Source organism: Plectrocnemia conspersa, unplaced genomic scaffold, assembly GCF_051122295.1.
Source record: "Plectrocnemia conspersa isolate PC_06_02 unplaced genomic scaffold, ASM5112229v1 ptg000009l, whole genome shotgun sequence".
Lineage (NCBI taxonomy): Eukaryota > Metazoa > Arthropoda > Insecta > Trichoptera > Polycentropodidae > Plectrocnemia > Plectrocnemia conspersa.
In genome coordinates, this window is record NW_028277173.1 from 3,311,172 (window position 1) to 3,337,618 (window position 26,447).

Consider the following 26,447-nt stretch of genomic DNA (forward strand, 5'->3'; position numbering starts at 1 on the left):
CGTTACTTCGGAACGTTACAAGATGGCAACACTAATGAAGCAATGTCAATAATTAAAAAAAAGACTATTTATTAAATGAATTTATAAAATTCTTTGTTGCGTAAAAGTTATTGTTTATACATAACAATAATATTTATTGAACAATAAATAAATATACAGATTAAGCAACATTTTATTAGTATGTATTAAAATATATGTGCTAGGATGGGTAACCGCATATAAAATTTCTGGAATAGTTTTGTATGTTTTGAAATAATGTTTAATATATAGTATAATTTAACATATTCTTATCTGTGATGTATTACTAGTACACACTGCTTATAATAATTTAATGTTTAAGCATTGAATAAAATAATAATAACCACATTTTGTCTAAAAAATATAACCATGGCTATGGAGCCGGAGTAGAAAATATCGACCGACTCTGACTCTTTTTTAACCCTTTCCGCCATGCGTTTTAAGTCGATATTATTGAGTAAAAAAAAGTTATTATAACAGCCGACCGGCTACCGGTCGCGCGTGATCACACGTAGACACATACACTGGCGTGGCACTAATCCAAGCGAATGACATCCAGGGTCATGTTTCTACACTGGTCAAATTTATATATGACATGTTGGAAATTGTATGTATTTACTAATTACTTTCACACTTAATTCGTTAACACATCATCTGACTCGCATCCTGTCATAAAAATTCAGAGCTCGACAGCATTTCCAAAATGTATAGAAAAATCACGTAAATTGTATACCAAAAATTGCTAATTATGTTTTGTTCATTCTTCTTTGAAAATAATTAAATATAAATTTGATATTTTAAATATCTTAACGAAATTTTTAAATTCGGAGTCGGCAAAAATTTCTAACGACTCCATAGCCCAGAAAACTACATTATTTGTTGAATCAGATATAAGAAAATTTATTGACACATAAAAAGATAGGAAATATATTATTTAGTAAAAGTGTTACACATTTTAGTTTTCAGCTCATTTAATCCGCATCTTAAAACCCTTATTGAGCAATCTGATATTAAACCAGCTGCACTCAAGCAATATGAAAAGCGTGGAGTTGAAAACATAGGAATTTCTTTATCAAAACAAAGAATAATAAAGAATACGTTTTTATTACAAAAAAATATAAATTTAATTGTATAACATACAATACATAAAATACACGAAAGCAAACGTTTATAATTGAAAGCTACATATAATTATATCTACTGCAATCAATTTATAATATAAAGTTCAACATGAGCTGGTTTTGTAGTTATAAATGTGAGTTATTATTTATTATATTTTCCACAAAGTCACGAACATTGATATGAGCATTAATATGGCCTAAAAGGCTGCTTTCCATTAAATAGCCTGTCTTATAGTTACATCACTATGAATCACTATGAATTTCCAAAGGATCAGATTCCATTTTAATTGCTTTTTCACAGTCAAAGTCAAAAACATCGCTATGAGTTTGCATATGATGTAAGAGACTTTTTTTATGTTTGAATGCCTTTTCACATTTATTACACTCAAAGCTACAAATATCACTATGAGCTATCATATGCGCTGAAAGGTTTCTTTTATGTTTGAATGCTTTTCCACACTTTTTACATTCGAAGTTGCAAACTTCACTATGAGTTGACATATGCACCGTAAGTATTTTTTTATTTTTAAATGCTTTTCCACATTTTTCACATTCAAAATCACGAGCATTCCTATGAGTTTGCAAATGTAGTGAAAGAACGGATTTTGATTTGAATGCTTTTCCACATGTTTCACATTCAAAGTCACGTACATCGCTATGACTTATCATATGACTTGAAAGTCTGTATTTACATTTGAATGCTTTTCCACATTTTTTACATTCAAAATCACGAACATCGCTATGAGTTACCATATGATTTGAAAGTCTATATTTATATTTGAATGCTTGTCCACATTTCTCACATTCAAAGTCAAAAACATCGCTGTGAGTTTTCATATGTCGTGAAAGATAGACTTTACATTTGAATGCCTTTTCACATTTTTCACATTTAAAGTCACAAACATTGTTATGTGATTCTATTTTGATCGTTTTTCCAAATTCTACGTCATGAGCATCACTATGAGTTAGCCTATGTCGTGAAAGATAGCTTTGACATTTAAATGCTTTGCCGCATTTGTCACATTCAAAGTCACAAACATTGTTATGAGTTACAATATGAGTTGAAAGGCTTTTTTTATGTTTGAACGCTTTTCCACATATTTCACATTCAAAGTCACAAACATCCCTATGAGTCTGCATATGTAGTGAAAGAACAGATTTTGATTTGAAAGTTTTTCCACAATCTTTACACTCAAAATCACGAACATCGCTATGAGTTATAGAATGCACTGTAAGGGTTTTCTTATTTTTGAATGCTTTTCCACACTTTTCACATTTAAAGTCACGAATATCGCTATGAGCCAGCATATGTTGTGAAAGAAAGGATTTAAATTTGAATGCTTTACCACATTTCATACATTCAAAGTCACAATCATCGTTATGAGTTTGAATATGTTGTAAAAGAATGGGTTTACTTAAAAATGCTATTCCACATTTTTTACATTTAAAGTCAAGAATATTGCTATGTTTTTGCATATGTATTGAAATACTATATTTTGATTTAAATAATTTACCACATTTTTCACATTCAAATTCACAAACATCGCTATGAGTTAACATATGCCGTGACAGATAGACTTTGCATTTGAATGCTCTTCCACATTTTTTACACGCAAAATCGCAAACATCAGTATGGGTTTGAATATGTTGTGAAAGTATGGATTTAGTTATGAATGCCTTACCACATTTATCACATTTAAAGTTACGAACTTCGCTATGAGTTTTCATATGTTTTAAAAGATGGACAGAACATTTGAATGCTTTTCCACATTTTTCACAGTCAAAATTACGAACATCACTATGAGTTAGCTTATGTTGTGTAAGATGTTTTTTACGCTTAAATGCCTTACCACATTTATCACACTCATTTTTATAAGAATCACGTTTTTCAGGTTTCTAAAATTTTAATAAAATTTATTAGTTAAATTGTAAATATTATAATACATTGTGATCAAAACCAATTGAAAAATTACTTTCGAAACGTTCACCGCAACTGCATTTGCCTTAAGTACATCTTTAACATCGTGTAGTTCTGAAATCATATATTATTCAATAATAATATATATATATATATATATATATATATATATATATATATATATATATATATATATATATATATATATATATATATAATATATATATATGTATATTTAACCTATTTCAAGATTATCATCCACGTCGTCTTTGTATCTATCTTCGCTGCTATCATATTCGATCTTTACATTTACACACTTGAAAATAAAACACTTTAAAATCACATTCATTAACAAGTCTTTATTAACGTTTCATTACCTCGACTTTAAACAGATCCGTGTCAACAATAGCAGGTGTTTCTCCGTCGTTTTCTATGTCAGCTTCTGCAGAGATAAATTTTAGTAATTACAGGTAATATCTAGTTAAATAAAAAAATAGCTATTTATTAAATGTGTCATTGTCATTTATAAAAATATAATATATTTAGTTTCTGATATTTGAACTGAAATATTTAATAATAAAATGGATTATACCGATTTTGACAGACGCCATTGTAAATGTGTCGACTTGACAGTTCACAACTAACATTTGGTCCAAATACGACAATTTGTCGAGCAAAGAGAAAGAATGCAAGAATTAAAAACTTTCCATGTAATAATATTTTATTAATTTATTTAGCTAATTGCTTATACAATTAACAAATTAATTAAAGAATATATATTAAACATAAAATAAAAAAATACTTAATATTATAATTTATTTCCTAATGTACTATGTAATGTGTTTTCGATTAATATTTATTTTTATATAGGAATTTTACATTTATATCAAATTTATTTAAATACAATCATTTCATTTTTTTTTGGAACATAGCCATAACTAATCAAAGTCGGAATTCCATCCTGAATTTTAATCGCCACATGCTGGCGTTTTTTTTATTTTAACTAGGGCTTATATTCGGGGGAGGGCTTATATTCCAAAAACTCCTTTTTTGGAGTTATTGAAAAAATTTTCAGAGGATGTCTTATTTTCGGAAAAAGACGGTATATAATAGTATTGCACAATAATTGAAATTGTAGATTTTTTTTTGTGTTTATACCTAACATATTTTTCATCTTGGATAATATACCTATTTTTTTTAATATGTAATTACATATAAAGAAAAAAAATTCTCGTTGTTTTTCGAATTTACAGCACTTTTTCTAGCGACAGCTAATTTGACAGCTGATTTGTGATCAGTTTGGCATGAAATTTCACAATGAATAGATGCCAGAACAACGGTTGCAAATTGTGCAAATTTATTTCAAAAATCGTGGTTCAGTTTGCGAAATTTACCATGAGCTACGTCCATTTTATGGTTAAAATAAACGTCCATCCGAGCAAGTAGTTCGAATAACCATGGATCTCTTTTCACACAATGCATACTCTAATTGATAATACGCATCCGCAGAGACGTCGTACAGTGCGCTCTGAAGTAGTTGTTTCTGCTGTGAAGTGTAGTATTGATGAGGACTCGAATGAGTCGATTCGCCATTGTGCACAGCAATTGGAACTGTATATCTTAAAATACGCACTTACAAGATTTAGCTCGTGCAAGAATTAAAGCCGCTTGACCTTCGTGTGCGTCCAACGTTCGGTTAATAGGCCAAAAACGAGATTGCTCTTGATCCTCACTTTCAACCCAAAATTTTGTTCAACGATAAGACTAATTTTTAGTTGAATGGCTATGTCAACAAGCAAAATTGCCGTATTTGGAGTGAAAAAATTCCCAGATTAAGACGACATTTGGTGTAGGTAGGAGCATTAGCCCCCCACCCTTTAATTTGGACTACGATGAACCTTTATAGCTTACTGTACGTCGTATAAGCTGCTGATAGGTCGTCAAAATGGATCGCAGTAGTCATTGTCTAGATTTTCTAAATTGCATTAGCTATTGCATTTTTATCGCTCGGTAATTAGTGAATATCGGCTGTGAACTATGTCGAAATAACACGGTTTTTAAGCTAAGCGAGAAGCACAATAGGTGGTCCCTTGCCACAGAAGTCTGCTGGTATGCCTTTACCGAATCGAAGGTGGAAAAGATTCACTTTTCCCACAATTGGCTAGCAAAGGAATCATGCTGCGTGAAGACCTGTAACGTCAAGCACTATTTATGCAGAAGAACATATTCGAAATTAGCAGTTTTATTGCATTAAGACTAGATGAAATATAATAATAAATAAATAAACGAAATTCTTTTTCGAGTTTCTTATTTTTATTTTTAAAATATACCGTATATAATACAAATTATAAAAAATCGTAAAATTATATTACTTCCTGAACGTGTATGCTAACAGATAAACTCACTTATCAAAGGGTTAAGTGGAAATAGAAAATATATATTTGGCATTCACACTTTTTGTGCACTCTTGTCATTTTTTGTGATACACTTGTAATTATAAATTTTAATGTTTTTAAACATTTTTACATAAAAAGATACGAGCATCGCTAAATTTTAATATACCTTGAAAGGATGCTTTTATATTTTAATGCTGTTTCAAATTTATCATCGGAAGCATTATTACATTTTATTTGGTGTGTAAGCTGATTTTTATGATTATAAATTCGCTTATGTTGTGAAAGATCAAATTTAGTTTTTAATGTTTTTTTATAATCGGTCATGAACATTGCTACAAGTTTCTACAAGTGTTGCGTGTAGGGATACGAGTGCTGGTTAGTTTTTAGGTCTGAATCCAAAACACGTGTGCTTGTGTAAAAGCTTTATTGAGCTCGGCGTGGTTCGACCGCTTCGTAACGACGATCGGAGCCGACTGGTGTCAAAATTGGGGGCTTTTCCGAACGCTGTATGACGGCGTTCGCGAGCGCGTACAAACGACGAAACGGGCGTCAACATACCCCCACCATGAAACATTAGTTTCATAATGACGGGAACATCAGCGGGCCTTACAAGTGTTTGTCCTCACATTACAAACTCTGTGAGGACGCGATGTTAAAAATAATACCAACACAGAATTACAATATACATGACAATAAATAAAATTACAATAAACATGAAGAAAAGAAAAGGAATGTTAGTAGTAGTGTATAAGGTTGTAAAAGATTAATGTTAGTAACCCATACACATATACATTTGGATTGTTTGTACTATATTACTAAATACAAACTACAAGCTTTCATTCATTTTTTGACAATTATATAAATGTAAATTTAAAACGGACATGAAATATTATATTTAAAGGTTTGATTCTTAGCTAAATTTTAATTATTTTGGTTTGCTACTTGGCTAAATTATATATTTGGTTTGCTACATGGCTAAATTATAAATTTAATACACATAGGAAACATGATACACATTTAAATTATCAATAAAAAAACACAAAATATAAAATAGCTTGCACTGCACTAGCCTTCATTTGGCACAGCACACACTTTAATTATTGGCCTTTTTATAGTGCCATTCTTTGTTTTAATCGTCACTACACGAATTAGTCCATCAGCCCCTGGGTGAATCGCTTCAATGCGGCCGATCACCCATTGCAATGGTGGTAGGTTGTCCTTCTTGACAACTACCATTTCGCCGATGGCAGGTTTGCAATCCACCGCTCGTACCCAGGTTCTTCGCCCTTGAAGCTCTGCCAAGTACTCGTTGGACCATCTTATCCAAAACTCCTGCACTAGGTCCTGCATCCGATGGTATAAGTTTGTTCCCCTAGAGCTGGAAGTATCTTGTTGAGGAAGAGCTGTTAAGGGGGTGCCGATCAGGAAGTGGCCCGGGGTTAAAGGATTCAGGTCTTGTGGATCACTTGACATTGGAGTTAATGGGCGAGAGTTAAGGCATGCCTCTACTTGGGTAATTAGTGTATAAAGGGTTTCCTCGTCGAGAAACGAATCTCTTAAGTGCGTTTATAAAGTTGGCAGTAGTCAGACTACTGACTAGTTCTAAATGCATAGCTTTAGTAGAAAGACACACCATTACACAAATATATGCCTTGGTTACCTTAGCATTGCGATGCATTCCGGTTTTGATATTAACCGGGCCTGCATAGTCTATGCCGGTGTTAGTAAATGGTCTTGAAGGAGTAACCCTAGAACACGGTAAGTTTCTCATTATCTGTATTAATGGTCGGGGACAACAGCGAAAACATACTAGACACCTGGATAGAATGCTGCAAACTACACGTCGTCCGGCCAGTGGCCAAAATTGTTGACGCATCACTGTTAGGAGTGCTTGAGCTCCCAGATGTAAATGTGTTTCATGCAAATGTCTCACAATCAATGTAGTGAGGTGATGCTTCGGAGGCAAAATCATTGGATGGATTTGGGCTGAAGGTAATTTAGACCTTTGAAGTCGGCCTCCCACCCTGCATCAAAAAATGGATTTAAGCTTAGCAGACGGCTTTTTGCACGAAGAGGTTTATTTAAACGCAGAGCTCTTATTTCTGTAGGAAATGTCTGCAGTTGAGCTAAGCCAACTAGTGTTCTCGTAGCTCCGTCCAACTCGGAAACTAACAGTGGTCCGACAGTACGGTTCACTGAGTGTTGACAGTTATATATAAATCGTTTAACGTAGGCGATCGTACGCTGCAATCGCAAAAACTTTGAAAAGCGATTCATTATGTCCCAGTCAGCCCCAACCAATGATGCAAAAACAAATGTATGTTTTACATCGGGGATCTCTTTTGGGAGCACAATTGTTGATACCGGCCATTTACATTTGGATTTCGAAAGCCATTCAGGTCCGTGCCACCATAACCGACAGGAGTGTAATTGAGATGGGGGCACACCACGTGAGATCAGGTCAGCAGGATTGTCCTTTGAAAGGACATGTTTCCAAGAGTAAGCAGCAGACTGAATTTCTGCCACCCGGTTAGCTACAAAGGTTGTCCACCGTGACGGCTGTCCGTTGAGTCAGTGTAGAACCACTGCTGAATCGGACCAACATGTAACTGTGGCTAATTTAAAATTTGTGAGTGACTTGACTGAATCTACCAATTTGGTTAGTAATACTGCTCCACAGAGCTCAAGCCGAGGAATGGAAATTTTAGCCAACGGTGCGACTCGTGACTTTGAACACAATAAATGAGAATGGGCATTACCGACCTAGTCCTTGGACAGAACATACAGACAAGCTCCATATGCAAGTTCAGAGGCGTCGCAAAATGCGTGGAGTTCGAAACTGTGCTGATTTGTCACTACGTGTCTTTGTATTTGAAGACTGTTCAAGGTAGTCAGCTCCTTCGCCTGTGGTTTCCAAGCTCGCTGGATGTCAGAGGGTAATTCTGCATCCCAAGCAAGTTGTCTCTGCCATATTTGCTGCATCTTAAGTTTATTTATGACCGTAGCGGGCGCTACTAATCCTAATGGATCATAGACTCTCGAAATTGTTGACAGAAATTGCCTCTTCGTATATGCTACTTTGGGTTGACCTAGATTTACCTTAAAAGTTAGTATGTCTAGTTGACTATTCCAAGCTAAGCCTAGCGTTTTTGACGTATCTTTCACGTCAAAGTGTTGGCTAGTGGAACTAGTTGAATTGTTTCTGAGATCCTTGTGGTTGGATTTCCACTTTTGCAATCGAAAATGTGCTGCTGTTAGAGTAGTAGAGACACCGAGCATTATTCGCTTAGCTTCTGCTAATGTATTAGCTCCGGTTATAAGGTCGTCGACATAAAAATGGGAACTGACAACTGTAGCGATTTCAGGATCGGTTGATTCGAGATCTAGTGCCACCTGGCGTAAACAGCGAGTTGCTAGAAAGGGAGTTGACGAAGTGCCATAAGTGACAGTATTGAGAACATAATGTCTTAACGGTTTAGTTGCATCAGTTCTCCAAACGATTCGTTGCAGGTCAGTCTAGGGCTGACGTACTTTAATTTGTCTGTACATTTTTTCAACATCAGCAGTTATTGCATACCGAAACCCGCGAAAACTCAACAAGATTTGCACAAGTGTGGGTTGGATGGTTGGTCCAATCATTAAAATATCGTTAAGTGAGATTCCCGAAGAGGACTTTGCCGAGCCGTCGAAAACAACTCTGCACTTTGTAGTAGAACTGGCCTCTTTTATGACCGCATGATGCGGCAAGTAATGATAAGTCTTAACGTTATCTTTGCTAGGTGGGAGACACTCGGACATATGTCCTAGCTGAATATATTCCTCAAGGAAATTGACATACGAAGTACACAGATCCTTGTCTTGTTTGAGTCGTCGTTCCATTGTGTGGAAACGGGGCTAAGCAGCTGCCACTGAGCTGCCTAGACATGCAGGAGATTCTTTTAGCGGCAATGTCACCGTAAATTGACCTGACTGATCTCTTTCAAAGGTCTCCTGAAAGAGTCTTTCACACTCCCTTTCCTCGTTTGAGAGATGTGCTTTAGGTTGTACTTCCTCAACCTGCCAACACTTTTGTATCTGACTGTGAATGGCGTTCAGGGAAAGATGACAATTAGTAATGGTCGGTTGGATGTCTTTCGGGTACGAAACCGTACCGGTCAACACCCAACCGAAGATGGTGTTTTGAATAATTGCCGGGCTTTCTTTACATAATTGCTGCCGCTCTGCCAGCAGGGATTGCCAAACTATATTTGCGCCTAGCAGTACGTCGATTTCTCGACTTTTGTACCACAAAGGGTCAGCGAGAGTAATGTTTGTGGGAATCGAAGCGACGTTTGGAGACTGATCGGCATGTGGTAGCTTATCAGCGATGCGATCTAAAATTAGAAATTGGTCAGCAAAGCAAAATTCCTGATTGCAAGACGACAAACGTGCCTTGACTTGGTAGTCGACTTGCAACTGTTGGGCTTGGAGGCCGGAAATCGTCGCACTTGTGCGCGTTTTTTTTAATTTTAGCCTGAATGCTAGCCTATTTGTCACGTAATTTGATTGTGAGCTCGTATCTAGCAACGCACGGCACGGCACTGCTTTTCCATGCCGGTCCGAAATGTAGACGATTGCCGTTGCCAAAATAACCTCTGCTGACTGATTAAATAGTGAGGTCATTCTAGCTTGCTCGCCGCTTTCTGTTGCAGGTTTAGAATTTGTCTGCGAATAATGATGGCTGTCGCCACGATGATGCGGATCATACAGCATAGTATGGTGTCTTGCATTGCAGATCCTACATCGCCCAGTATGGAAACATTTGGCTTTGTTGTGACCTGCCTGTAAGCAGTTGATGCAAGCGTTAATTTTCCGCGCCAGTTCCAGTCGTCTTGGGATTGACAATTGTGAGAATTGTCTGCAGAAAGCTAGAGTAGGCATTTTGCAGTGCGGACATAAATTGCCATGTGATCTGTCCTTTGTATTGAGGAAGTTAGTTTTCGTAGGTGGCACTGGTCTTACTGCCCGAGAAGATGTGGAGGTGATACCTCCTAGAGATTGACCTCTTAGGGTGAGGAATTCCATGAGCTGTTTAAGGGTGGGCAAGGCAACATGAGTTTGTTGACTCTCCCATGCTTGCTTGGACAAGTCCTCTAAACGCCGTACTACCAAACTCACCACGATGACATCCCAAGTGTTTTGGCCTAGATTTTTAAGGGCTAAGATGTTCGCCTCAACCGTGTCTACCAGTTCTAACAGCGATTGCTGGGAAGCTACCTGAATTGGTTTGAGGTCTAAAAGAGCAATTATGTGAACATTGACAATAAGCCTAACACTGTCGAAACGAGCCAGTACTCTTTCCCACGCCGAATTGTAGTTTTCGGCGCTCAGTTGAAAAGCTTCTATCACCCTGGCTGCGCTATCCTTAAGCGCATTTTTTAAGTGATGAAATTTATGAATGTCGCTTAGCTCGTTGTTATTGTGTACGAGCTGACAATAAGTGTCGCGGAAGGCCACCCACTTTGTAAGACTGCCATCAAAACTCGGAATGCTGATTGATGGCAGCGTTAATTTTTGGTTGTTAATTGGCTCCTGTCGCACTTCAGCTTGACCTTTTATATATACTTTTGCCGAATTAAGGACCTCAAAGTACTTATCCTCAAAGGCATCGACTTCCTCATCATACCCTTCGGCATCCAGCAACCTAATTTGTTGCTGGACAGCGAGAAATCTGTCCAGCAGTGTACCAAAGCTGCTGAACTTATCTCTGACCCTCTGTTCATTGACAGGATCAGCAGCTAGTAGTTTGCTAAACCTCGTTAGCTCACTTTTGAGGCACGCCCTACTGTTGGTCAACAAATCCATGTTGTCGTTGACCGATGACTATCAATTGAAGTGTAAACAAAATGTGTTTAATGGAGAGGAAGTTAGGCTAGGATAATCGACACTAACCTTTCTCTCCTGCTGGATGCGACTACTTCCCGGGACTCGGCGTCCTGGTGGTGCTCCAGGTGATTTGACGGCAGCTTCTGGGACTAGACGTCCTGGCGCTGAGCTTCGGGGGACCAGATCCTGGACCCGCTAGCTCTTTCTACGAGCGACTCGACGCTCCACTGCGTCACTTCGGGGACCAACTCTTGGACCCGCTGACTCGTCGATGTGCTCGACAAATGTGTTGTCCTAACCTGCCGGCTGGGTAGCGCTGCTCGGCTCCGCGTCTGTGAGTGCGTCCACGTGGTGGACGACCTCGAGGTTACGACGATGTTTTCGAATTCAGACCTTCGCGACGTGTAGGCGTCGTCTCACGAATCCGGGTAGAAGGACCAAAATGTTGCGTGTAGGGATACGCGTGCTGGTTAGTTCTTAAGTCTGAATCCAAAACACGTGTGCTTGTGTAAAAGCTTTATTGAGCTTGGCGTGGTCCGACCGCTTCGTAATGACGATCAGAGCCGACTGGTGTCAAAATTGGGGGCTTTCCCGAACGCTGTATGACGGCGTTCGCGAGCGCGTACAAACGACGAAACGGGCGTCAACAACAAGAAAGGTTTCTTTTATGTTTGAATGCTTTTCCACACTTTTTACATTCGAAGTTGCAAACTTCACTATGAGTTGACATATGCATCGTAAGTGTTTTTTTATTTTTAAATGCTTTTCCACATTTTTCACATTCAAAATCACGAATATTCCTATGAGTTACCATATGATTTGAAAGTCTATATTTATATTTGAATGCTTGTCCACATTTCTCACATTCAAAGTCAAAAACATCACTGTGAGTTTTCATATGTCGTGAAAGATAAGCTTTACATTTGAATGCCTTTTCACATTTTTCACATTTAAAGTCACAAACATTGTTATGTGATTCTATTTTGATTGTTTTTCCAAATTCTACGTCATGAGCATCACTATGAGTTAACCTATGTCGTGAAAGATAGCTTTGACATTTAAATGCTTTGCCGCATTTGTCACATTCAAAGTCACAAACATTGTTATGAGTTACAATATGAGTTGAAAGGCTTTTTTTATGTTTGAACGCTTTTCCACATATTTCACATTCAAAGTCACAAACATCCCTATGAGTCTGCATATGTAGTGAAAGAACAGATTTTGATTTGAAAGTTTTTCCACAATCTTTACACTCAAAATCACGAACATCGCTATGAGTTAAAGAATGCACTGTAAGGGTTTTCTTATATTTGAAAGTTTTTCCACAATCTTTACACTCAAAATCACGAACATCGCTATGAGTTTTAGAATGCAATGTAAGGGTTTTCTTATTTTTGAATGCTTTTCCACACTTTTCACATTTAAAGTCACGAATATCGCTATGAGCCAGCATATGTTGTGAAAGAAAGGATTTAAATTTGAATGCTTTACCACATTTCATACATTCAAAGTCACAATCATCGTTATGAGTTTGAATATGTTGTAAAAGAATGGGTTTACTTAAAAATGCTATTCCACATTTTTTACATTTAAAGTCAAGAATATTGCTATGTTTTTGCATATGTATTGAAATACTATATTTTGATTTAAATAATTTTCCACATTTTTCACATTCAAATTCACAAACATCGCTATGAGTTAAGATATGCCGTGAAAGATAGACTTTGCATTTGAATGCTCTTCCACATTTGTTACATGCAAAATCGCAAACATCAGTATGGGTTTGAATATGTTGTGAAAGTATGGATTTAGTTATGAATGCCTTACCACATTTATCACATTTAAAGTTACGAACTTCGCTATGATTTTTCATATGTTTTAAAAGATGGACAGAACATTTGAATGCTTTTCCACATTTTTCACAGTCAAAATTACGAACATCAATATGAGTTAGCTTATGTTGTGTAAGATGTTTTTTACGCTTGAATGCCTTAAAACATTTATCACACTCATTTTTATAAGAATCACGTTTTTCAGGTTTCTAAAATTTTAATAAAATTTATTAGTTAAATTGTAAATATTATAATACATTGTGATCAAAACCAATTGAAAAATTACTTTCGAAACGTTCACCGCAACTGCATTTGCCTTAAGTACATCTTTAACATCGTGTAGTTCTGAAATCATATATTATTCAATAATAATATATATATATATATATATATATATATATATATATATTATATATATGTATGTCTAACCTATTTCAAGATTATCATCCACGTCGTCTTTGTATCTATCATCGCTGCTATCGTATTCGATCTTTACATTTGCACACTTGAAAATAAAACACTTTAAAATCACATTCATTAACAAGTCTTTATTAACGTTTCATTACCTCGACTTTAAGCAGATCCGCGTCAACAACAGCAGGTGTTTCTTCGTCGTTTTCTATGTCAGCTTCTGCAGAGATAAATTTTAGTAATTACAGGTAATATATAGTTAAATAAAAAAATAGCTATTTATTAAATGTGTCATTGTCATTTATAAAAATATAATATATTTAGTTTCTGATATTTGAACTGAAATATTTAATAATAAAATGGATTATACCGATTTTGACAGACGCCATTGTAAATGTGTCGACTTGACAGTTCACAACTAACATTTGGTCCAAATACGACAATTTGTCGAGCAAAGAGAAAGAATGCGAGAATTAAAAACTTTTCAATTTATATTATCTTATTAATTTATTTAGCTAATTGCTTATACACTTAACAAATTAATTAAAGAATATATATTGAACATAAAATAAAAAAATACTTAATATTATAATTTATTTCTTAATGTACGAAGGTATTTCTTTATTCTATTTAGAAAATCCACTACATTTTTATTTTTTCATAATTACCTGTGAATGTTATTATAAAAATTCACACTTCCTTACATTAATCTCCTGGCCTTACACATTTTATTATATCTAACTAGTCCTAATTTGTCTCTATTTCTGGTATTAAATCTTTAAACATCTTTATTTCTTATTAAATACTCATTAAGATACTCTGGTAAAATATAAGTTTTAAACTCACATATAAATAATAATACATTTATCTTAAATATTTAGTGTACATCCAACAATTCCAATTTATCAATCATAATTATACAACTAGTAAATCTATTTTTATTTAAAACTATTCTCATTGCCCTATTTTGGAATTTTTGCAACATAATATTATTTTATTTATAAGGCATATGTATATAATATTATTGCACAATAATTGAAATTGTAGATTATTTTTTTGTTTTTATACCTAACATATTTTTAATCTTGGATAATATACCTATTTTTTAAATATGTAATTACATATAAAGAAAAAATTTTCTCGTTGTTTTTCGAATTTACAGCACAACGTATACTCTAATTGATAATACGCATCCGCAGAGACGTCGTACAGTGTGCACTGAAGTAGTTGTTTCTGCTGTGGAGTGTAGTATTGAAGAGGACCCGAATGAGTCGATTCGCCATCGTGCACAGCAATTGGAACTGTTTATCTTGGAATACGCACTTACAAGATTCAGCTTGTGCAAGAATTAAAGCCGCTTGAACATTGTGTGCGTCGTACGTTCGGTGAATGGGCTAAAAACGAGATTGCTCTTGATCCTCACTTTTAACACAAAAGTTTGTTTAGCGATAAGACTCATTTTTAGTTTAATGGCTATGTCAACAAGCAAAATTGCCGTATTTGGAGTGAAAAAATTCATAAATTAAGACATTTGGTGTAGATGGGAGTATTAGCCCCCCCCCTTAAATTTGGACTACGATAAAACAATAATTACCGTACGTCGTATAAGCTGCTGATAGGTCGTCAAAATGGATCGCAGTAGTCATTGTCTAGATTTTCTAAATTGCATCAGCTATTGCATTTTTATCGCTCGGTACATAGTGAATATCGGCTGTGAACTAAGTCGAAATAACACGGTTTTTAAGCTAAGCGAGAAGCACAATAGGTGGTCCCATGCCACAGAAGTCTGCTGGTATGCCTTTACCGAATCAAAGGTGGAAAAGATTCACTTTCCCCACAATTGGCTAGCAATGGAATCATGCTGCGTGAAGACCTGTAACGTCAAGCACTATTTATGCAGAAGAACATATTCGAAATTAGCAGTTTGATTGCATTGGGACTAGATGAAATATAATAATAAATAAATAAACGAAATTAATTGTTGAGTTTCTTATTTTTATTTTTAAAATATACCGTATATAATACAAATTATAAAAAATCGTAAAATTATATTACTTCCTGAATGTGTATGCTAACAGATAAACTCACTTATCAAAGGGTTAAGCAGAAATAGAAAATATATATATTTGGCATTCACACTTCTTGTGCACTCTTGTCATTTTTTGTGATACACTTGTAATTATAAATTTTAATGTTTTTAAACATTTTTACATAAAAAGATACGAGCATCGCTAAATTTTAATATACCTTGAAAGGATGCTTTTATATTTGAATACTGTTTCAAATTTATCATCGGAAGCATTATTACATTTTATTTGGTGTGTAAGCCGATTTTAAGATTATAAATTTGCTTATGTTGTGAAAGATCAAATTTAGTTTTTAAGGTTTTTTTTTATAATTGGTCATGAACATTACTACAAGTTCTTATATGTGCAGAAAAGTTTTTTCTGTTTGAACGGTTTTTCACATTTTTCACATTCAAAGGCAAAAACATCACTATGAGTTAGAAGGTAGGTTTAACGTTTAAATATTGTTCCACCTTTTTCACTTTCAAAGTCAGGAACATCTCGACAAGTTTGCATATATTTTGAAAGAATATATTTTCTTTTCAATTCTTTTCCACATATATCATATTTCGACACAAATATCCTTGAGTTTGCATATGCAGTGAAATAAGGGATATTGATTTTATAATGCTTTTCTGCAATTTGCACATTAAAGGTCAAACATTGCTATGAATTTGCATATGTTGTGAAAGTATGGATTTTGTTTTAATTACTTTACCACATTTTCTAAAATCAAATTGTAATTGCATATGTCTTGAGAGATAATTTTTATATTTGAATGTTTTTACAATCAATGGTATGAGCATCGCTGAGTTAATATATGCGCTGAAAGGCTTCTTTTTTGTTTGAATGCTTTTCCACATCGTTCACATTTGAAATTATTAGCATTGCTATGAGTTTTCATATGATGTGTAAGGCTTTTTTTAAATTTGTATGCTCTTTCACATAGTTTACATTTAAAGTCACGAATGTCGCAATGAGTCTTCATATGATTTGTAAATCTGTCACGAGTTTTGAGGACTTTTCCACATTTGTCACATTCAAAGTTGTGAGTATTTTTATGAGATTCCATATGCATTGAGAGATAATTTTTATATTTGAATGATTTTCCACATTTTTTACAATCAAACGCACGAACATCACTATAAGCTAATAAATGCACTGCAAGACTTCCTTTACGTTTGTATGCTTTTCCACATCTTTCACATTTAAAGTTATGAACATTGCTATGAGTTATCAAATGATGTAGAAGGCTGTTTTTAAATTTGAATGCTTTTCCACACACATCACATTCAAATTTACGAACTTCGCTTTGATTTAGCATTTGTTTTGCTGGTTGTTCTGCATACTTTTGATATTCATCAGTCTCATTTTTATAAGAATTATCATGAATGAGTTGGTTTCTTTTTGGTTTCTAAAATTTAAATTTTATTCATTATCCAAATTGTAAATATCGAAATATATAGGAATTTAAATATATTTGAGATAAATCATCTACCCCGAAAGCATTTGCCTTAAGTATATCTTTAACATCGTGTAATTCTGAAATGATAAAAGTAATTAATAATTTAAATGTATTAAAATTAATATGTATAGTGCTTTATATATGTAAGCCTAACCTATTTCAAGCCTGTCATCTACGTCGTCTATGTATCTATCTTCAATTGTATCGTATTCCAGCTTCACATTTAATAACTTGAAAAAAAAACATAATTAAGTTCACATGCTTAAACAAATGTTCATTAACATTTCATTACCTCGACTTTACATATAGTTTTGTCAATAGCAGGTGTTTCTTCATCGTTTTCTATGTCAGTTTCTGTAAAGACAAAGTTGAATAATTACAGAGAATATCAAGTAAAATGAAAAAACAACTATGTTTTAAATTAAGTTTAGAATATAAAAAAATAAAAAGGTCATTTCGTTCATTAGGGATTCTGATGGAGCTAAAAAGACATTTCAAACATTTTCGTTCTCGAAGGACGAAGGACGAAATTTTTGAGGACAATCCTCAAAGGAGGATGACTGTCCAGGGTCCACCTTAGTTAAATGTAAGTCATTGATGAAAATACGATACATTTTGTTTTTAACCGATATTTTTAACCTGTCAAGCAAAAACTTTCAGTTTAATTTTAAATCAGTAAAATAAAATATTAAAATGGATTATACCGATTTTGACAGAAGCCATTGTAACCGACCCGAGTTGACAGCTCACGTGTAATGTTTGGTCCAAATACAACGAATTGTCGAGCAATGTGAAAGAATGAAGAAATCAGATGTAAATCGTTCGTTAATCCTTTCAACGCCAAGCGCATGATATCATGCGCAAGTAAATCTACTGTCTAACGCCAAGCGCATGATATGATGCGCTCGTTAAAACCTTCGTTTTTTAAAGAAACGGAAAGGTAAAAGTTGGCAATATATGTTTTAAAAATCAGTTTGAGTTCCTAGTAAACGATTTCAGTGATTTTATTTATAGAATTTGCGATGAAACAGTGGTATATATAATTATAAAGTCACGCCTTAATTTTAGTCGTTTGTATTTCGCGCGTGGTTTCGATCGTGCTTATTTAGACCACTTTTAGGGTTAGCACAAACGCATCGCGGAAATTCGTTTTTTTATACTTTAATTTATGAATCGAAATTAAATTATGTCATCAATATTTCAATGATAATTGTGATTTGTAAATACTTGTGAATATATTTATACGTTATTTCGACTGTTTTAATATTGTCAACTGTTTTTGTGATTGGTTTTTATTGTTTGTAATAATTAAATAATAATAATAATAATTACTATTAAATACTTATTAATAAATATAAATAAGATATAATTAATAAAATATCAATATTAACTCTTAGTAAATATTAAATAATAATAATAATAACAAAAACGATTCCTTGTCGTAGAATCTTTTTTTTTACTTGTTCTATTTATTTACATTAAATTAATTCCATCGTGACCTAACAGGTTACCCCAATGCGTCACGATGGTCGAAAAGTTTATTATTTATTGTATATATATATGTGTGTGTGTGTGTAATATATATTACATATTTCGCCTGGAGTGTAGATATGTTGCACTCTTGCCGGTCCCAAGCCCGGATAAAGGAGGAGGGTTTCTATCATGGAGCAAACCAACCAACGTGGATAAATCCAAATAGTTATGAAAAAATCACAAAGAAATAATAAATCCGCCCCGATTCATAATGACCTAGACCATGGTTTCCCAAACTATGTTCCGCGGAACACTGGTGTTCCGCGAATCCAAAATATGTGTTCCATGGAGCCTAAATAGATATTTCACAAAAATTTGGAGTAAATTAAAAGAATGAACATATTCTATTTCATAATGAAGGCGAAGATTTTAGTACCTAGAAGTTGGGTACAGCAAAATAATTTAAGTGTTCCGCCAAAATTTTCGGATTTACGAAGTGTTCCGTCGCTCAAAAAGTTTGGGAAACCCTGACCTAAACGATCGAAATCTAGATAAACGATTGGACTTCAATTTTGGAAGCTGGAATGTGCAATATTACAACCAGGAAAAATGCAAACAATAGCGGAAGAAATACTAAAACTCAAGATATATCTAGAAGCCCTACAAGAAATTAGGTGGATAGGCCAAAACCAATCACCGGTTGTAGTGCCATGGAAGAAGAAGAAGAATATATATATATTATAAATTATACATATAATTATATATAGTTAAATGTAACATCGTATCTTGCTATCAAGTTTTATTATTTATTATTTTTATATATAAAGAAATATGACAACCTTCAACAACAACCAATTGTAAACACCATTGATCAAAAACAAACGGTTTGGTTATTAGGGTTATTTTTGTGTATGATATATGTGATTTTGTATGCATCAAAGAAATCTTGTCGATTTGTAAATTTTTATAACAGGATGTAGGTCAGACGAAGAAAAAATGCGTTGCAGATTTATATATTAAAATTGTCTCAGTGTGAGCATGACCCTGCTTGTCGTTCGCTTGTATAGTGCCGCGCGCGTTCATGTGTGTGTAGGTGTGTGTACGCGAGCCAACTCGCGGACCTACGAATAGATTTTTTTTTGTTCACTCCATATTTCCAACAATACGACTAAAAATGTTTGTTTATTGATATAATTAGAATGTTTAAACCATGTTAATCATACATATATAATTTTAAAATATAAAAATTGAGTATTTTGCCTGTAATGATGTGTTAAACAGAGTAAGTAGCCAAAAAATTATATCGCTAAAAACGCATGGCGTACAGCGAGTAATTAAGAATTTACCGGTCGGCGGTCTAAGGGTTAATGAAAAAAAAAATATATCTGATGTGAGGAAGTTGATTGTTTGTGTAACATTTTTTTGAAGATTTTTATAAATATATGATTTGGTGTTTTTACTTACAACTTTACCAACATTTTATTTTTTAAATTTAAATAATTATATTTTTAACTATCAATATTTTGTAAATATATTTTTTATGTATATAAATTTATATCTATTATATGTACATATGTATATAATTTGTATCACTAAGGACGGAATAGCGTGGTATGTAACGTCTCAGACTAGTAACTCTAAGTGAGGGTTCGAGCTCCAACAGCGGCACTTGAATTTTTATTTATAAAAAATGCGCTATTATAAAAAAAACCAGCCCCAGCTGCAGTGACATATATTGGTTATTAATCATATTACACATAATAATTTATAATTATTAATTTCAATGTTACCGATTGACCGACAAAAAAATAAAATATTTTTTTTATTAATTTTTGAAATGTTTTTAATTACATTTCATAAATAATGTATCATACGTATAACATTATTATCGACCTCTGCATAAGCTCACCGAACTATGTCGATACCGTGCAGTTTTCCGATAATAGCCGTTATTGAAGCGCAGATAGAAACAAAAACAGCACACAATCGTATTTTCGTGCGACGTATATGATTTTTTCTTGTAACTTGGCCCTAGCACGCGCGAATGAATGTGTAAAACATTGAAATCTGTGGCGTACGCTGCTATAGAGCAATATGCAAGTTGTGACGTCTGTTCTTACTTCTTTTTTCGGTGATTGATTGCTTTGAGACTAAACGAAATTAACGAATAAATAAATAAATAAAATTAAATGTAGAGTTTCGGATTTTTATTTTTATAATATACCGTATACAATACTAATTATAAAAAAAAACGTAAAATTATCTCACTTCCAGAATGTGTATGCTAACAGATGAACTCAAAATCAAAGGGTTAAGCAGGAATAGGAAATATATATTTGGCATTCACACTTCTTGTGCACTTCTGTCATTTTTTAGTACCCTTGTAAGTAATTTTAAATTTGAACGTTTTTTTAACATTTTTACATTAAAAGTAACGAGCATTGCTAAGTTTAAATATACCTTGAAAGGATGATTCAAAATTTATCACCAAAAACATTATTGGATTTCATTTGGTAAGAAAGTTGACTTTTAGTTTAAAGTGTATTGCTATGAATGTGAAAGATCAGATTTTATTTTTGATGTTTTTTTACATTCGGTTATGAACATTGCTATGAGTTTGCATATGCACTGAAAAGTTTCTTTTCTGTTTGAACGTTTTTCCACATTTTTCACATTCAAAGGCAAAAACATCGCTGTGAGTTAGTATATGTCGTGAAAGATACACTTTAGATTTGAATCTTAGTCTACATTTTTCACATTCAAAGCTACGAATGTCGCTATGAGTTAGCATATGTCGTGAAAGGTAAGTTTTACATTTAAATATTTTACCACATTTTCCACATTTTTCACATTCAAAGTCGGGAATATCTCTATGAGTTTGCATATGTTTTGAAAGAATAGATTTTCTTTTGAATGCTTTTCCACATATTGCACATTCAAAGACACAAATTTCCTTATGAGTTTGCATATGCAGTGAAAGAACAGATTTTGATTTAAATGCTTTTCCACATTTTTTACATTCAAAATCACGAACATCACTATGAGTTATCATATGTTTTGAAAGAACAGATTGTCTTTTGTATGCTTTCCCACATATTTTACATTCAAAGTTACGAACATTGCTATGAGTTATCATATGCACCAAAAGTGTTTTTTTAGTTTTTAATACTTTTCCACATCTTTCACATTCAAGGTCTGAAACATTGCTATGAATTTGCATATGTTGTGAAAGCATGGATTTTGTTTTGATTACTTTACCGCATTTTTTACATTTAAAGTCACAAATACGGCTATGAGTTTTTATATGTCGTGAAAGAATGGATTTAGTTTTGAATGCTTTTCCACATTTTCCACATTCAAAGTCGCGAATATCGCTATGAAATTGCATATGTATTGAGAGATAATTTTTATATTTGAATGATTTTCCACATTTTTTACAATCAAAGGCATAAGTATCGCTATGAGTTAATATATGCGTTGAAAGGCTTCTTTTATGTTTGAATGTTTTTCCACATCGTTCACATTCAAAGTTATGAAAATTGTTATGAGTCATCATATGACGTAGAAGACTGTTTTTAAATTTAAATGCTTTTCCACATAATTCACATTCAAAATTACGAACATCGCTTTGATTTAGAATTTGTTTTGTTGGATGTTTTATATACTTTTGATGTTCATTAGAATTATCATTTTGGTCTCTTTCTGATTTCTAAAATTTAAATTTTATTCATTATCTTGATTGTAAACATTGAAATATATAGGAATCAAAAAATATTTGACTTTTACTTTAGTGATGTGGCAAATTTGCTGAGATAAATCGTCTACCCCGAAAGCATTTGTCGTAAGTATATCTTTAACATCATGTAATTCTGAAATGATAGAGTAATTAATAATTTAAATATATCAAATTCTATCTGTATAGTGATTTATATATGTATGTCAAACCTATTTCAAGCCTGTCATATACGCCATCTATGTACCTATCTTCAATTTTATCGTATTCGAGCTTCACATTTAATAACTTGAAAAGAAAACAAATTAAGATTATATGCATTACAAGTATTCATTAATGTTTCATTACCTCGACTTTACATAGATTCGTGTCAATAGCAGATGTTTCTCCATCGTTTTCTATGTCAGCTTTTGCAAAGAAAAGTTTAATAATTACAGGTAATACATAAACAACTAGTAAAATAGTTTGCTACGTGTGAAATATATGTCATTGATGAAAATATAATAGATTTTAATTAAAAAAAAATATATTTTGAAAGCATCTAAAAGTGAGTCTAAAGCAAAATTTAGTTATATTTTTAAAATGTTTTTAACCATGATAGAGAAAATAAAACAAAATGGAGTATACCGATTTTGACAGACGTCATTGTTGACAGTTCATAACAAACGTTTGGTCCAGATACGATGATCCGTCGAGCATGCTATAAAAAAGTGTTATGATTCTTTTATAATAAATATTAAATAATTAATATAAAAATGTACTTTTTAATCAACACTATTAAGATCCAAGAGGTGAGCGAAACAGTCGGATGCCCGGGGCGCTAGCTCTAAAGGGGGTGGCATTTACTTATCCTCGGTTAGATTATGTTACTTTCCCAAATAAATCCGCGCGTTACTGTGCTGTGATTTCAAATAGGAATATTCATAAATATAGCTTTATTTATTCGCTGAAAATAGAAAAAATATTTGGCTAAACGGCTCAAATAGCCAAATAAGACAGCTTTAAATGGTTGCCTGAAAGCTACTGGTAAGTTATTTTCCCTTTAACTCGCTCGCGTGTTAAGCGGCGTTCCGCATGCGTGACATGTGTTATCGAGGTCATTGCCGGAAGTTAGAAATCATAGAATATTTTTTAACATCAATTAATAAAAATGTATGTGTATGCAAAAAATATATTGAATAACATATTCAAATTTATATTTATTCAACAAAGACCATAAAGTAACACAGAGAAATGATAAAATAAATAGCAAAAGTTAGTTATAAATTACTTTGAATTCATTTTTCACTTATTCTTTTAGCAGCAATTTTGACGAATAGGAGAGCGCAAAAAAAATTATCCCTTCACAGATGTCAAAAATTCACGTCAAAAGTAATAAAATTGTACCGCCGCCGTTGCAGTGGGAATGCTCATTGCCGAGGGTTCCAACACGATTTTATTGCTTTTAACGTGGATTTTTACCTTCTGAGAAGTGATAATTGTTTTTGCGCGTTTCTATTGACCAAAATTCGGTTTGAATATACTTTAAATAATACTCTTGTATCAGAATTCAGTAGTAAAATCGGTAAGAATAGCTGTTATATTCTTAAAACTTTAAAAGTAATATCGAAATGCAAACAAACTATAGTGCAATATACGAAGTGCGACGTGACTGTACTTCTGCTTCCACTTATTTTCCATTGAGTTGGCTTGACTTGATGAAAGTTCTAAAAGTATCTTTAATTCTAGAACTTTCATTAGGTTAGAGTTGGAACAGCAAATGGACGTTTTGCTTATGTCAAATTATTACACATTAAATAAGATAATAATAATAAGCACATATCGAAACTTGATTCATCACACATTTTAGAAATTAGTGATAGCTAAAGATTCTCATTGATAACCGGAAATTTTACGTGCAGTCAAGTAGTTCTAAAAAGGTGCATTTTTGAGAACATCCATATTTTTTTATAGCTTTATGTATTATTTCCTGATGTATTTTTATTGCTTTTGTAAAACCGTCATACTTTCATATCTAAAAAGGTCGAAATGCCACCATAGTTTAAATTTAAGTTATCATATTATATTTAAAAACAGAGACCCTAAGACAATTCAAGTTGATTTTTTAACCAATCATAGTACTTTTTTCGATGTATTAAAATAATATTGAAGAATAATAAATCTATTTCTTTAGTGATTGAATGAATCGGATTTATTATACTGTTTGTAATTTGCATGATGCGATTGAGGAATAGTGGGGATTTCTTTCTGTCATCAGAGGGAAAGCGACCGTTTTATGTAGATGGCCACCAGTCTTAGTGAATACAAGTAGACGGAAGTCAGTGAAGATAAACATCGCATGCCTATAGCAAGATTAATAATAGAAGACGTATATCAAACAAGAACACTTTATCTGGTCTCTGCCTAAAAATACAAACTGTTCTTTAGGCAATAAAATAGTATACTGCATTTTACATTGTGTTTTAAAATAACAACTTTCAAAATATACATACATATATTTGGTAATGATCTATCTTCTTTATATATAAACTGTTTATTCAAAATTTCATTGAGAAAATATAATTTAATAAAGGTAAGGTTCGAGTATTTAAGGTATTTTTTCACAAGCATTTCTCTGAGTTATCATATGTTGTAAAAATGTTTTTTTATATTTGAATGCTTTTCCACATTTTCCGCATTTAAAGTCACAAACATCGCTATGTATTTTCATATGCAATTTAAGTATGCATTTAGTTTTAAATGCTTTTCCACAGTCATCACATTCAAATTCATAAACATTGCTATGAGTAATCATATGACTCCTAAGTCTTTTTTTGAATTTGAATGCTTTTCCACATTTCTCACATTCAAAGTTACGAATATTACTATGAGTCGTCATATGGGTAAAATATGCATATCTAGTTTTAAATGCCTTTCCACATTTTTCACATTTAAATTCATAAAAATTATAATGAGTAATCATATGCTTCTTAAGTATTTTTTTTAATTTGAATGCTTTTTCACATTTACTACATTTAAAATTATAAACATCGCTGTGAGTTATCGTATGATTTAAAAGTTCACTTTTAGATCTATATGCTTTTCCACATTTTCCACATTTAAAATCATCGCTATGAGTTATCTTATGATGTAAAAGTAAACGTTTAGATTTGAATGCTTTTCCACATTTTTCACACTTAAAGTTACAAACATCGTTATGAATTTGAATATGCCCTTTAAGTACAGGTTTAGTTTTGAATGGTCTTCCACAATGTTCACATTCAAAAACATAAGCACTTTCATGAGACATCATATGACTTGAAAGTGATATTTTGGTTTTGAATGCTTTATCACATTTCTCACATTTAAAGTCATAAACATCACTATGAGTTATTATATGACGGGTAAGGTCTGATTTACGTTTAAATGCTTTTCCACATTTTTCACACTTATGGTCACAAACATCACTAGGAGGTGTATGCCCTAAAAGCCTGTTTTTACTTTTTAATGCGTTTACAAATTTTCCATTTTTTGTTTTAGCTTTAGCGCATTTTGCTTTTACTGATTTCTAAAAATAAATTTTATTTGTTAATATTATATTAAACGTTGAAATTTTATTATATTGGACTATTACTTTGGTGACATTGGCAATTTTTAGTGAAAAATCGTTCACCTCAATAGTATTCGCCTTAAGTATATCTTTAACGTCGTGCATTTCTGAAATCATTTTCGAATCAAATATTAAAAAGTATATCAAAATGTATCACTATGTTATATTATGTATGTTTAACCTATTTCAAACATGTCATTTACGTCGTCAATCCTTGTTGTATCCTCGCTGGCATCATATTCGTGTTTTACGTTTAAGAACTTGAATAGAAAACTCAATTTAAAGTTATATGCATTAACAGTTTTAATGTTTCGTTTCAATACCTCTACTTTACAATGAATCCCGTCAATTTCTGTAAAGATGTCGTTTTCCATGTCTATTTCTGTAAAGATCAACTTGATTACTTAAAGGGAATATCTAATTAACTAATAAACAAATTAGCTTTGTTTTTAACTTAAGTTCATGTTAATTACGATCGGACAAATTAAAAAAATCTATCGTACCAGTTTTGATGAACGTTATCTTAAGCGAACTGACAGCTTAGCACAAATATTTGGTCC

At 32.9% G+C, this 26,447-nt stretch overlaps 5 protein-coding genes and 1 long non-coding RNA gene across 9 annotated transcripts; all 6 read right to left on the reverse strand.

The window, feature by feature from the left end:
• Positions 1-1,103: 1,103 nt before the first annotated feature.
• On the reverse strand, positions 1,104-3,711 carry LOC148231569 (uncharacterized). 2 transcript variants are annotated; one of them, XM_088192082.1, is made up of 5 exons: positions 3,650-3,711; positions 3,435-3,499; positions 3,298-3,373; positions 3,113-3,171; positions 1,104-3,035 (listed from the first exon to the last, which is right to left on the reverse strand). In XM_088192082.1, the coding sequence occupies exons 1-5, from the start codon at positions 3,702-3,704 to the stop codon at positions 1,383-1,385; spliced, it is 1,908 nt and encodes a 635-aa protein (XP_088048208.1). In that variant the 5' UTR covers positions 3,705-3,711; the 3' UTR covers positions 1,104-1,382. The 2 variants fall into 2 exon arrangements, with proteins under 2 accessions (XP_088048208.1, XP_088048209.1); XM_088192083.1 differs by lacking the exon at positions 3,298-3,373.
• A 2,151-nt stretch (positions 3,712-5,862) lies between these two features.
• Positions 5,863-11,297, reverse strand: LOC148231570 (uncharacterized). The gene is made up of 2 exons (XM_088192291.1): positions 7,271-11,297; positions 5,863-7,201 (listed from the first exon to the last, which is right to left on the reverse strand). Exon 1 carries the CDS (start codon positions 11,295-11,297, stop codon positions 9,348-9,350), a length of 1,950 nt encoding a protein of 649 aa, XP_088048417.1. The 3' UTR covers positions 5,863-7,201; positions 7,271-9,347.
• LOC148231571 (uncharacterized) lies at positions 5,863-13,993 on the reverse strand. Its single transcript, XM_088192292.1, has 5 exons — positions 13,932-13,993; positions 13,717-13,781; positions 13,580-13,655; positions 13,437-13,495; positions 5,863-13,359 (listed from the first exon to the last, which is right to left on the reverse strand). The coding sequence occupies exons 1-5, from the start codon at positions 13,984-13,986 to the stop codon at positions 11,962-11,964; spliced, it is 1,653 nt and encodes a 550-aa protein (XP_088048418.1). The 5' UTR covers positions 13,987-13,993; the 3' UTR covers positions 5,863-11,961.
• A 1,542-nt stretch (positions 13,994-15,535) lies between these two features.
• On the reverse strand, positions 15,536-17,849 carry LOC148231572 (uncharacterized). Of its 2 annotated transcripts, none has more exons than XR_015810846.1 (5): positions 17,797-17,849; positions 17,385-17,731; positions 17,247-17,322; positions 17,126-17,169; positions 15,536-17,041 (listed from the first exon to the last, which is right to left on the reverse strand). XR_015810846.1 is itself a non-coding variant. In XM_088193611.1 (5 exons), exons 1-5 carry the CDS (start codon positions 17,813-17,815, stop codon positions 16,418-16,420), a joined length of 825 nt encoding a protein of 274 aa, XP_088049737.1. In that variant the 5' UTR covers positions 17,816-17,849; the 3' UTR covers positions 15,536-16,417. The 2 variants fall into 2 exon arrangements, 1 of the variants encoding a protein (XP_088049737.1); XM_088193611.1 differs by having other exon boundaries at positions 17,385-17,446.
• A 2,908-nt stretch (positions 17,850-20,757) lies between these two features.
• On the reverse strand, positions 20,758-22,969 carry LOC148231573 (uncharacterized). Its single transcript, XM_088193612.1, has 5 exons — positions 22,926-22,969; positions 22,647-22,705; positions 22,511-22,586; positions 22,352-22,434; positions 20,758-22,274 (listed from the first exon to the last, which is right to left on the reverse strand). The coding sequence occupies exons 1-5, from the start codon at positions 22,942-22,944 to the stop codon at positions 21,153-21,155; spliced, it is 1,359 nt and encodes a 452-aa protein (XP_088049738.1). The 5' UTR covers positions 22,945-22,969; the 3' UTR covers positions 20,758-21,152.
• A 1,700-nt stretch (positions 22,970-24,669) lies between these two features.
• Positions 24,670-26,447, reverse strand: LOC148231574 (uncharacterized). 2 transcript variants are annotated; one of them, XR_015810848.1, is made up of 6 exons: positions 26,391-26,447; positions 26,211-26,269; positions 26,069-26,147; positions 25,912-25,994; positions 24,791-25,845; positions 24,670-24,701 (listed from the first exon to the last, which is right to left on the reverse strand). It is a non-coding gene; the product is annotated as an uncharacterized LOC148231574 (long non-coding RNA). The 2 variants fall into 2 exon arrangements; XR_015810847.1 differs by having other exon boundaries at positions 24,670-24,714; positions 26,391-26,440.

What these genes read in the sequence shown, in the direction of transcription:
- LOC148231572 (XM_088193611.1), bottom strand. An exon ending in AAACTATATGTAAAGTCGAG is followed by an intron (nt 17,323 to 17,384) that starts GTAATGAAATGT and finishes TTTTTTTTCAAG; the next exon opens with TTATTAAATGTGAAGCTGGA. An exon ending in TTAAGGCAAATGCTTTCGGG is followed by an intron (nt 17,042 to 17,125) that starts GTAGATGATTTA and finishes TTTAAATTTTAG; the next exon opens with AAACCAAAAAGAAACCAACT.
- LOC148231573 (XM_088193612.1), bottom strand. An exon ending in CGAATCTATGTAAAGTCGAG is followed by an intron (nt 22,587 to 22,646) that starts GTAATGAAACAT and finishes TTTCTTTTCAAG; the next exon opens with TTATTAAATGTGAAGCTCGA. An exon ending in ATATGACAGGCTTGAAATAG is followed by an intron (nt 22,435 to 22,510) that starts GTTTGACATACA and finishes CTATCATTTCAG; the next exon opens with AATTACATGATGTTAAAGAT.
- LOC148231570 (XM_088192291.1), bottom strand. Translation starts at nt 11,297, where the DNA reads ATGGATTTGTTGACCAACAGTAGGGCGTGCCTCAAAAGTGAGCTAACG.
- LOC148231571 (XM_088192292.1), bottom strand. Translation starts at nt 13,986, where the DNA reads ATGTTAGTTGTGAACTGTCAAGTCGACACATTTACAATGGCGTCTGTC. An exon ending in CGGATCTGCTTAAAGTCGAG is followed by an intron (nt 13,656 to 13,716) that starts GTAATGAAACGT and finishes TTTATTTTCAAG; the next exon opens with TGTGCAAATGTAAAGATCGA. An exon ending in GGATGATAATCTTGAAATAG is followed by an intron (nt 13,496 to 13,579) that starts GTTAGACATACA and finishes ATATGATTTCAG; the next exon opens with AACTACACGATGTTAAAGAT.
- LOC148231569 (XM_088192082.1), bottom strand. Translation starts at nt 3,704, where the DNA reads ATGTTAGTTGTGAACTGTCAAGTCGACACATTTACAATGGCGTCTGTC. An exon ending in AATGGCGTCTGTCAAAATCG is followed by an intron (nt 3,500 to 3,649) that starts GTATAATCCATT and finishes TTATCTCTGCAG; the next exon opens with AAGCTGACATAGAAAACGAC. An exon ending in CGGATCTGTTTAAAGTCGAG is followed by an intron (nt 3,374 to 3,434) that starts GTAATGAAACGT and finishes TTTATTTTCAAG; the next exon opens with TGTGTAAATGTAAAGATCGA.